Raw genomic sequence first — 12,519 nt, 5'->3', positions numbered from 1 at the left:
GTTCACCAGTTCTACTTGCTCTTTGTGAGACTAATTTAAGTTCAGCTGTCTCATCATCTGATGTTAGTGTTGATGGTTATCTTCCTATAAATTGTAAAGACTTCAATAATAATATGCTTGGCCTGAGCATTTACATTCATACGAATTCACTCATTTATCAGGAAGCTAGATTTGAATCCACTAACTATTCTTTTATGTGCTTTTGTTTAGCACCACTTCACTCTATCACCTTTCTATTTGTTCTATATTGCTCTGATTCATCTCAAGACTGCACTCTTTTTGATGTTATTTGTGATCAAATTGATCAAGCCTTCTCTTTTTATCCATCAGCCAATATTATTGTTGTTGGTGACTTTAAAGCTCATCACACTGAATGGCTTGGTTCTAGTGTCAGTGACTCTACAGGTGTTAAGGCCCACAACTTTAGCCTTTCTCAATCACTAATTCAAATAGTCAACTTCCCAACTCTCGTTCCAGACAACTTGAATCATTTACCTTCTCTACTTGACTTATGTCTTGTTTCTGATCCTAGTCAGTGCTCTGTTTCTCCTCATTCACCCTTAGGTGCTTCTGATCACAGTTTGATCTTTCTAAAACTATTATCACATTCTTCTTCATCATCAGAATCCCCCTATCATTGTACCGCTTACAACTACCTTAAAGCTGACTGGGACTCTTTCCGTAATTTTATTTGTGATGGCCTTTGGGTAGAAACCTTTCATCTTACAAATGTGCTTCTTACATAACTTCTTGGATTCAGGATGGCATGGAATCTTTTATTCCCTCTCGACGATTCCAAGTCAAGCCTCACCTTTCTCCATATTTTACTCACATTATGCTACTGCAGTTTCCATTCAAAATCATTACTTCCATAACTATCAGCAAAACAATTCTTCAGAATACAGACATCTGTTTACTATTGCTAGAAACCATTGTAAAAAGATTTTGTCTAATGTCAAAGCCCACAATTCTTAGACCATGAAATCTCGTGTTTCATCTCAAAAATTAGGCTCTCATGATTTCTAAGAATCTTTAACAGTATTAATAATAAAGACAAATCTGTTAATCCACCTCTCTTGTATGGTTCAGATTTTGTCACCTCACCAAAAGACAAAGCTGAATTGTTTGCTATGAACTTTTCATCAGTATCATCTCTTGATTCCACTAGTTGCGTTCTACCTGATATAACCAACAAACAGGTTGATCCATTGCTTAACATTCATATCACTCCAGTTGTATCTAAAGCGATCTCCTGCTTAGACTCTTTTACAGCTTGTGGTTAAGACAACATACCTGTTATAGTCTTGCAGAAGTGTTCTCTATTTAACAAGTACTTATGAAAACTATTTAAGAAGTGCTTATCAGAGTCTTGTTTTCCAGCCTGCTGGAAAGCAGGATATGTCATCCGTATTTTTAAAAATTCTGGAGAGCAATATGACTTGTCTAACTACTGTCCCATTAGTCTTTTTCCTATCATGGCAAGATTTTTGAATCTTTAATTAACAAACACTTAATTTCTCATCTAGAATCTAATAACTTTCTGATCATCAATATGGATTTCAATCTTCTCTTTCTACAGCTGATTTGTTAACAGTAATAACCAATAGGTTTTATCGTGCATTAGATAAAGTTGGAGAGGTTAAGGCCATCGCTCTTGACATTTCTAAAGCTTTTGATAAAGTTTGGCATGCTGGTCTTCTACATATGGTTTCTTCTTACAGTGTATCTGGTAACATCTTTAAGATTATTGAATCCTTCTTTTCCAATCACAGCTTAAAAGTTGTCCTCAATATACAGAACTCTTCTTCTTTTTCTGTAATTTCAGGGGTTTCTCAAGGTTCAATCCTTCACCCTATACTCTTTTTAATTTACATTAATAAACTTCTGGATATTCTCAGATCTAAGGTTGCATTGTTTACTGATGATACTACCATTTATTCTTGCTTGGAGGGCGCATTTGAGCTTGAAAAGAATCTCACTTCTGCTAAATATATATATTTTCCAAAAGTTAAAAGACATTTTCAAATTATTTGCTATCATTCCTGTCATTTTATTTTTCAGATTCATTATATATTCAAAATAAAAAAATATTAAATGCTGCTCATAAAGTGGTACTAATACTATAGAATTTGGACTCGGTACAGGTTGGTCTGCATTCTCTAATATAGCTTGACACAAAGTTCAAAAAGCCTATGAAAAACACTGTGATCTAAACTTGATAAACTTTAGACATTGCTTTTTGCACATGCAATATTATTTGCTGCCGTGAGAATGATGCCAGTATGTCCACTCTGCTGGAAAACCTGTAAAAAAAACTGCTTTTAAAAGACATGCTGGAAAAACTGGAAAATTAATACTTTAAGCAACAGTGATGCTGTGAAAATCGTTTTTTTTGTTGTTGCTGTTTAGTAGCTTAATTCGTGTCCAGTTATTGATTTAATTTATTGATTGTCCAGTTAAGGCTATTTTAAATCTTAATAACAATATTTATTCCTTTTAAAGTTTTATATTTTTAATTTAGATTAGTATTGTTATTTCAGTTAGTATAAGTATGGAATTAGTTAAAAAAGTGAAGCATCAATTTAAAAATGACTGGTTTAGGGATGATAATATTATTGTTATTTTAGTTAGTATAAGTATGGAATTAGTTAAAAAAGTGAAGTCAATTTAAAAATGACTGGTTTAGTGATGATAACTTTAAAGATTGGCTAAAGAAAGATCTTACAGATAATAAAAAAAGCGAGATGTGTGGTTTGTTACAGGTCAATAGAACTCTCTTCAAGTGGGTGCTCTACCTTAACAGATCACGCTAAAGGAGCAAAACACAATATAGAATTAAGTGAAGTGGATTCTTAGTGAAAGGATTCTTAGCAAAACCAAAAGAGGACAGTTCTTTACCATCTGTCTTTTCTGACTCAATGAGTCAATTACAGAAAAAGAAAAGACATTAGGTTTGTGTGTCAAAAAACTAGATGTTACTAAAGCTGAACTTTTTTGGCAACCTAAAAATGTGGATAGTGGTTTTTCTCTACGTTCAAACAATGAACTAAGCCATGTTTTTACAGCTATGTTTCCAAACAGTGCCATAGCTTCACAATTTCAGATAAGTCAAGTTTAGCTCCTTATTTTAAATCAGTTTTGTTAGAAATTTTAAAACTGTCAGACATCCATGTCTATTATTTAATGAATGTTTAAACGAGGTCACTCAAACTTCTGAAATGGATATTTATATAAGATTCTGGGATTTTATTATAAATCATGTAAATGTCCATTACTTTTTATCAAGTTTGTTAGGTCATACAACACATTAAGACTTATTGACTCATTTCAAGGATATTGTTAAAAATTTGGAAATATAAAAGCTATACCAAACGTCAATGGATGGTCCAAATGTCAATCTAAAATTTTTAAAACTATTTTACATTCTCTTATTAACATCACAACTTGCAGTTTGCATATTGCCCATGGCAGTTTAAAAACTGGAAAGGCTGTCACAGAATGGAATCTGAAAAAAGTTTTAAATGCTGCCTATTTTACATGATAGTCCTGCAAGGAGAAAAGACTATAACTCTGTTACTGGTTCTTTTGTCTATCCTCTTAACTTCTGCTCAACAAGGTAACTACTTCTACTGTACTAGCTCCATTGAAAACATAAATTCACATGCTTAAGACAATCAAGTTTTTACATAACATTTAATTACTAGCAGTTATAGTAAGACAGATGATATTGGTTGTGATCCATCTGACTCGCTAACTGATACAAAAGTATTGACAAGAGAACCAATATGATTAGATATGATTTAAAATGTTTCTAAATGATATTTGATTTATATTTTAGTTGGCTTGATAACAAATAGGCTTGATAACAAATAGGCTTGATAACAAATAGGTAATTTTCTTTCTGGAATGCTATACCTAAATCCAAATAACCAACATGTAAAAGCTTTGAGACATTAAAGAAGGCACTTCAAAATCACTTAATGCTTCCTAAGTTATATTTCTTTGCTTATATTGCAAATATAGTTAAACCTTTTCTAAATAAATATCAGACAGACTGTCCAATGGTTTCATTTTTATACTTTGATGTAAAGGAAATAATAATTAACTTGCTTAAAGTTATTGCAAAACCAGATGTCTTTGAAAAATGTAGAAGTTGGAAAATGTTGAAAGAAATGTTGAAGGATATTTCTTTGACTAATAATCTGTTACCTGATAAATAGCTTAATGCAGGATTTTCTGTTTCTAAAGAACTACATCATCTAGAAAAGAATAATTTGATAACATTGTCTCAAAGCAAAAAGTTCTTTAAGGTGACCAAGAAATTTGTTGTTTTCAATGGTGAAAAGCTTTATGACAAATCTCCATTGAATTATTCATTGATAAAAACATCCAGTATCTTTGCCCTAATGCCTTGATGGAGTTGACAAAACAAAAATTGATTGATCATTTAAAAACTTTACTTCGGTACTTCATGAGTTTAAGGATTTTATTACCACAGCAATGTGACTTGGTGTTATCTCAGTTTAAAAATTTTATGGATAAAGAAGTCAAAGCCATAAAGCAAGAATCTTTTAAGTTTATTCATCTTGATGATTTTTATTTTCAACGTGTTTGTGTCAGTAGTTACATCAAATTATCTTTTGTCATTAAATTAATTATAACACTTCATGGTCAGACTGTTATTATGTGTGGTTTTTGCATAAACAACTCTTCTGTTAAAACAAACATGACACCTTCAAGTATTATCTCCCTGAGAATCGTAAAGGACCATCTAATTGCCAATGATTTAAAACCGCACACAGCCCAAATCACAGCACTATTGGTCAAAGCTTTTCAATCAGCCATTCAAAAATATATAATTGAGTTGAATAACACTAAAAAGGAGAAAGAGACAACAGAGCAAAAAACGATGCATATTACAGCCGACATCAAAAAATTAAATCAAAAAGTCAAGATTTCAAAAAAAGCTGTTTTAATGATGGAAAACAAGATTAAAGAGTGTATGGAACTTGCAGAGAAAAAAAGTGACCTGAATTATGCTAAGAAAAGGAATGAGTTAAAAAGAAAAAGTATTGAAACTAAACAAGAGTTTGAGTTTGTCGAAAAACAAACTGAAGAACTCGAAAATAAGAAAAATATAATATAAAATATATATGGTTTTTATTAATATATGGTCTTATTTTATTTGAGAATATCTTATTGTTATTATTGTCTTAAGTTGTTGTTGAAGTTGTTGTTGAAGTTGTTGCTCCTTTAAAGTTTAGATTTATTGAGAAATTTTGTAATTTATTAATCTTAACTAAGATAAAAAATGCTATAAATGGATTGTGCCTTCCATAAGAGTTTTTTTATTATAACTTGGTAAGCCTACAAGTAGCTCTTTGTTTTAACTAGTTATTTGTTAGTTTTCATGAATATTTTGTTTTTGTTTTAACTGTGAATGAGGGGTCTAGAGGTTGCTATCTTACTCATCATACACCACAGTCTAAATCTGAAATATGTAAACTAGTCAAACAATGTGCTATTGCCTCATTCAACTGGTTAATGGAAAGAGATAATGATCTTAATCTCCAATTAATTGGTAGTGATACTACAAACGAAATGTCTGGATAAAGGGCTTCATTTTGTGGAAGAACTTCTCCATCAAAAACTTTTCTGATCTTTTTGCTGGCTTCACATTAACAAGCTTCCATTCCGTCATATTGTGAAAAACTTGACGGGCCAACTTCTTCAGAAAAAAGATGGTGTGGAGCAGTTAGTAAACTGTTTTCTAAAGTTGATAATATTGAAAAAATTACTAAATTTATGCCAATTCCCCTCCTGGAGTCTTTAGTTAATACCAGTGAAGAATTTGTTAAGCAATTGAGCACTGACAGTTTAGTTGCATGTATGTATTTGAATGCAATATTAAAAAAACACCTTGATCCTGAAGTAGCAGCTCTTAAATGAGTTAGATTGTCTCACAGTCAATGGTTTACTTGTGGCACACAATACTTGCTTCTATATATGAGCAACCATGATCTTAAACCTGAATATGCAGAGATCTTAAGGTTTATTGCAACTTAAGTAACACAGGTTTATCTTCTAGTGTTTTTTGAAATTAAAGTAAATCATGGCACTATATAAGGTTCTGGTCATCTTTTAAAGCTATTTTGACATAATGCATTATATGAGTTGATTATAATTTTCATCTGTTATATTAATCGTTCTTACCTTTTACTTTATAAGATTTTATTTTGTGTTAATAATTGTTTAAAACTTTTTAAAAGTTAAACCCTATTTTGAAAAGATTAACTTTTAGTAGAACCGTAATTTAAAAACCTATTTCCCAGTAGCTAAACACTAATATTTTACAAAAATATTATCCTCATATCATTCCCCAAATACATAGGAATCCAACCGTGCTAGTCAAAATTTTAAAATATTAAATTTTGACTGAAATTTGATATACCTTACTCACCAAGTTTCTTCAGTTACATGTTAGGCTTGTTCTGGAAAGGCTTCTGTTTGTTTACAAACTGTTTCTTTTTTGTGTACAACAAAAGAAGATGTTCGAAAACAAATTGTTGGCTATGGTTTTTTTTTAACTTTTTTTCATTCAAATTTCTCAACATTCTCTTAAAAAATGTAGCATTTTACTAAATTTTTCATATTCAATTTTAGTTTATGTTAAGACCGTTGTTTTATTCACCTTATTACTTTTGTTAAAAAAATTTTTTATCATACTTCTTTCTATTTTTATTTACAAATGTTTATTTATTTCTGTTGTTCTTTGTAATAAATTTTGAAAATCACTATAAAATAATTCTAAGCAAGAAAGCGATCCTCCATCAAGAAAAGACTTTTGTAACAAAAACTTAAATAAATTAGAAGAGAGTTAGAAAGTTACCTAGTATTTTTATGTAACCTAATTCAAATTATTAAATACATGTTTGTTTTGAGTTGCATTTTACATACATAACTAGCTAACTAAAAAAATAAACTAAACTCTTATATTACTTATTGTTAAAAAAGAAAATTTTTTTGTTTTGTTTTGATATTTAACAGTTTTTTTAATATTTTTCAATATTTTTATTACATTTGTGTCCATAAATCTATGATGTTAACGTTTAATAATATATTTTGTGCTTTTGTTAGGAACTTTCCAAACATCAAGTTGATAGTAACTGGTCCAAAAAAAGTTGGAAAATCTTCGCTTGTTAAATCACTTCATAATGAAGGGATCCTGATTAGAAAAGTTACTCTTGTGAGACATAATTGGGTTAAAGGTAAAACACCTTGATGGAAAATTGTTACTGTTATGCAGTTTTTTAAGTCTTACCATTAAAAATCTTTAGTTTAAATTTTTGAAGTTTCATTGGTTTTCTAGAAACAATTTATGAGTTATGTTATTTTTACTAGTGGACAAACATACTGCTAAGATATTTGCCAATGCTGGAATAGACTGCTCTTACTGGTCATATATGTATGAAAAGAAGTACATGAATTTTATCATTTGGGAGGTAGATGAATATTGAAATAATAACTTAATCTTACCATTCATTTTTCATATAGTGACATTTAAAATACTAGTTTCAAATATAATAAAAAAATCATGGTTGACAAGGTTTAAAAAATATACTTTTATGAAAAGTAAGAAAGTAAAAAAAGAAAATTGAAAAAATAATTTAAAATAATTCTTAACTATTTCTGAAATATTTGTTACGCTAATGAGGCCTAGATAAATTAAGATAACATATTGCAAATTAATATTTGTCTGCTAAATTTTTAATTGTTTGAATAAAAGTTATTTTTTTTACAAAAAAGCAACTTGAACAATTATGTTTTTCATTCCATATCTTTTATTTGCATGTTTTCCCCTTGTCATCTTTTTTACCCCTTGTCATCTTTTTTACTTTGATTTTTAATTCACCACATTTAAAAAAAATCCAAAAAACCTTTTTTCCTGCCTTCTTTAAGCATAAACCTTTTAACCTTCAATGCAACCTACAAAAAATATTCAAAGATATTTACATTTTAAAAAGTAGATAAATTGATACTATCAATAAAAATGCAACATTTTCAATAAAGTTGCAATATTTCTCATAAAATGCAATATTTCCAAAAAATAATGAAATATTTTCAATAAAAATGCTATATAACATAATGTAAAAGTGTAAATAAAATAAATTTAATTTTTTAAAGAAAAAAATGTGGTTGTTTAAAAAAACTTTAAAAAAAAAATTTGTCTTACTGAAAAACCAGTTATCCTCAGTTTATCTATATAATTATACTTATAGGTTATTTTTTTATATAATTATACTTATTAGTTATAATTTATACTTATTAGTTGTAGTTTATACTTATTAGTTATAATTTATACTTAATAGTTATAATTTATATTATATACTTATTAGTAAGTTATCTTAATGTTAAAAACTTGTTGGAAGAAAAATTTAAAATTTTGTTCGATAAAAATAAAAGATTCAGAAGTCAAAATGAATAGGTTTAAATTTCTTTTTTTTTTTTCATTCTCTTTAGTGCAATTTCAATAAATTTCTTCATGTTTTTATGTCTCAACATGCAGTTTATTTGCTTGTTTGGCAATTTACTGATAATATCGAAAATGAAGTGGAACTACTAAAGTCATGGCTTCAAAATATTCAGGTTTGTTTTTAACAAACTATTTGTATACTTCTATAACTCTTAATAACATTAAAAGTGTAAAAAAAAAGGCATGATTAGAAATTATGCTATTTTGCAACATTTAGCTTGCTGTGTTGTAGTACATGGCAGCATTATTATCATATCTAAATAGAAAAATACAAATTGCAGCCTCACAACAACTTAGCAACTAATCAAACAAATTTTGTTTTGAACTACTGCAGTAACTGTATAACTTTAAGTAACTGTATAACTTCATAATATTAATATAAATACAAATTATTAAACTAAAAATAAAAATAAATTATAAATTAAAACCTCTGACTCGTGATATACTGTGACACTTGTGATATAATGTGACACTAGTGACATTAGTGACACTTGTGACACTAATAAAATTAAAAGTTAAAATATTGTTATTCGATTTTAAACAATTAAAATTGAATTTTAAACATTTTAAACATGAACAAAAAAGCATTTTTTTGGGGGATACAAATAAAAAAAATAAAGCATAATATGCTTTTTTTAATGCTTTTTTTTATTTTATACATATTATGTAAAGTTTATAAAAACTAAAAAAAAAAAAAAAGGAAATGTATAAAAGATATAAAATCTAACCTGTAACCCTTTAAATATCACCACCAAACAATGACACTGTACTAAATAAATTATTTAATAATTATATAAACATAATCTAACATCTAACATAAAGTTATAACTAACAAAAAATAAAAAACCATTTACTTAAATTTAATAAGTATCATTTTATTATAAGGTAATCACTAGCTTCTTTTACCTAAAACAAGGAGTAATAAAATAGTGTAAACCCATAAATTTGCTTATTACCTTGATCTTAAAATTTCCATTTTATTTAAAATAAAACAATTTTAGTAAAATATTATATTTTAATTATAAAACTTTTTCTAAAGATTTTTAATTTTTTTAGACTTTCTGCTTATGAAGTAGTTTAGGTCAATATGTGGGTGACAAATCCTCAGCTTGTTTTTTTCTTAAACTTTTATATTTTTAAAAATGCAAAACAAAATAGTTCCATAGTTCTATATATATTAAATGTACATGTCATATACCATTTGTTATAATGCGAACTCAACTTAGTTGTTGAAAAGTAAAACTGAAAAAAAACTTTAAAAAGATCCCAAAGTGCCAAGACAAGTTGTGTTTATTTTAAAGAGAATGATAAAAAAAAATGTTTAGGCAGAGTTTTTTTAAGTAAAACAAAATAATAAATGTATACTAACAAAACAAACTTTGTTGTTTTACTCGAAGCTCACCGTCTCCACAGTAACAATTCTCTCTAAGTGTTTAAGGTATATGCTGCAATCTACAGACTTGATAATTTATTCAAGCGCATTTAATTCCAAAGAGTTTTAACAAATGACGTCATTGTAGAATTTTTTTTTTAAATCAATATTATTTGTTATTTGTTTTATTTGTTATTTAAAATAGCGTTCATTATCAATTGTATGACTTTCCTATAAATTTTATAGGAAGCTTAACATAAGGATGTTTTTTTATGGAGCGTGAGAACCAAATAAAATTAAGATTTTTATATTACACTCTTAAATAAAATAAATATATAAAAAAGTTGTTGATCACCTTATTATATATTCTGAATCTTTTTTTCTATTTATGTAAATAATGTGAACTTTTTTTTAGTTTATCTAAGCCGTTTATTGCTATGAAGTTTTTGTTCTCCTATCGAAATGACATTTTACAAATTTTTAAATTTTTAATTATTAGATAATTTTGGTAAATGACATCATTTGTTGGAGATAATAGCAAAACTCTTTAACTTATAGTAAGAAAATATTAATAACTGTCAATTATATGTCAATTTAGTGGAAATTGATATATTTTGATGATTTGCATATAAATATTAAGGTAATTTTGGATTTTGCATTTGGATTTTGATAACTAAACAATTAAAATGCTGGCAACTCCATACCGATTTGAACCTCTTAAAAGAAGACAAAAAAAACTTGTATGGATAAAAAAAACAAAATAGTTGACAATCGCATCATCTATGAAAATTTGAATTTTGGTATTGCTAAAACGTCAAAGTTAAGCCGTTTAAGTGTTGGCGCTGAACAATAGTGTAAATGTGGATATTATAAAACTATGCCACTTGAAAACTTTTTGACTGGTTGCATTGAACCATATCCGTTATGGATATCAATGGCCAGTCTGAATGACAGGAAAGGACTTTGGATGCCAGATTCATTTTAAGAAACTTCTAATAAGTATTTATATATATAAGTTTGTTGTTAAAAATTTTAGTTTACTAAATGAATATGCTTTTATTTATCAAATTTTTTTTTTTACTCAAATTTGAGTAAAATTCTCCGTTTCTTGCTCAGAACATTTAGATATGCTGCTTATCATCAATTTACATGGTTAACCTACTGCAAACTTGGAAGGTATAATCAAAAAGTTCTACCGGCATGTGTTGTTTCAGAAATAAGAGCCAGGTTTCCAGATGATAATGGAATTTATATGAATTTTGATGGTGAAGATCAAGGTGCTTCAGAAATATCTGAAGTTGAAGAGGCATGGAAATACATTGAAGGGTTTAAATTTTAAAATTCATAACAACGGCTATTTTCATAGCCACAAACTTTTAAAAATGTTATTTACACTAACATCTCTGTTCAATAATATAAATAAATATACATACATATATAGGAAATATGTATATTTACAGCCAGGGACTATTTTAGACCGTTTCCGACAGCGCCGACCATATTTGGGTGCCGTCCAAATTCAAACTTAAGGACTCTTTTTTTTTTACGGCAAACTTCCCTTAACTTGAAAACGGATTGCTTTATTTATCTTCATAACTCAATAACATGTTTTTGTTTTGTTCTTGATTACAGTATTTGTTAAAAAATAAGATAAATTTTTTATAGAAAATTAAAAAATACCAAATGTCAAATAATAAATAAAATACCAAAAAACAAATAGTAAGCAATTAGTTAATAATACCAAGAATGCAAAGAATCTGTACAAAATTGGACGTATTGTCGCTCAAAACCTTTAACAATAATTATTTAACTTTACAAATAAAATAAAATGCGCAATACATATTTTATAGAATAAATTTAATCAAATATATCTTGCTTGATTAAACAAGTGTTTTGAGAATGTATATGTATATGTAAAATGTAAAATATGTAACGCGATGAAAAGTTCAGCAAATAAGGGGTCATCCATAAAGTATGCACGTCTGAACTTCGACCTTTATACCCCCCTCCCCCCATCATTCCACATTTTGCTATAGTTTTTTGAGTACCCTCTATCTCCCTAAGCGTTATCTACGCTCTTAACCTACCTATGATATTTTTTTTACATTAGTGTCTCAGTACTTTTATAATTGACCACCTGCCCTCCATCTCATATACCCTCTTTGCAGACCCCCTTTCCCCCAAGCATACGTACTTTATGAAGAATCCCAAATGCTGTTAATTAAACTTTAAAAAAGGTTAAAATATACAAAATAATTTTTTTAACAGAACCTTAATACGGATAATAATAAATTAATAACAATAAATATAACACAAAATAAATTTATAGCAATAAACAAGCTTAAAATGTCTGAAATTTTTTATTGATATTTATAATGCGAATTTCATAAAAATAACAAAAAAATAATAATTTAAAATAACTAAAAAAATTCTATAGTAATTTATGATTTAAAAATAAATACTTTATATAATGATAAGTAACTAAACAAAATCTTTTATAATCTATAAAAACATCATTTACTAAAACTCTTTGGAATTAAACGCGCCTAAATTAATTATAATGTCTGTAGATTGTGGCGTATATTTTAAAGACTTTGAGAGCATTGCTACTGTG

The 12,519-nt window shown here is 27.9% G+C and overlaps 1 protein-coding gene across 2 annotated transcripts in view; it reads left to right on the top strand.

The window, feature by feature from the left end:
- LOC101236587 (leucine-rich repeat serine/threonine-protein kinase 1) overlaps positions 1–12,519 on the top strand; it is a 216,950-nt gene that overhangs the window by 86,283 nt on the left and 118,148 nt on the right. For both annotated transcript variants that reach the window (XM_065792620.1, XM_065792621.1), the window contains 3 exons: positions 7,138–7,268; positions 7,402–7,502; positions 8,521–8,646. In XM_065792620.1, the coding sequence (XP_065648692.1) occupies positions 7,138–7,268; positions 7,402–7,502; positions 8,521–8,646 (358 nt within the window). The remainder of the gene's footprint in view (positions 1–7,137; positions 7,269–7,401; positions 7,503–8,520; positions 8,647–12,519) is intronic.

The sequence above is a fragment of the Hydra vulgaris genome, chromosome 03 (genome assembly GCF_038396675.1).
Source record: "Hydra vulgaris chromosome 03, alternate assembly HydraT2T_AEP".
Classification (NCBI taxonomy): Eukaryota; Metazoa; Cnidaria; class Hydrozoa; order Anthoathecata; family Hydridae; genus Hydra; species Hydra vulgaris.
This window is presented reverse-complemented; position numbering and strand designations above follow the sequence as displayed.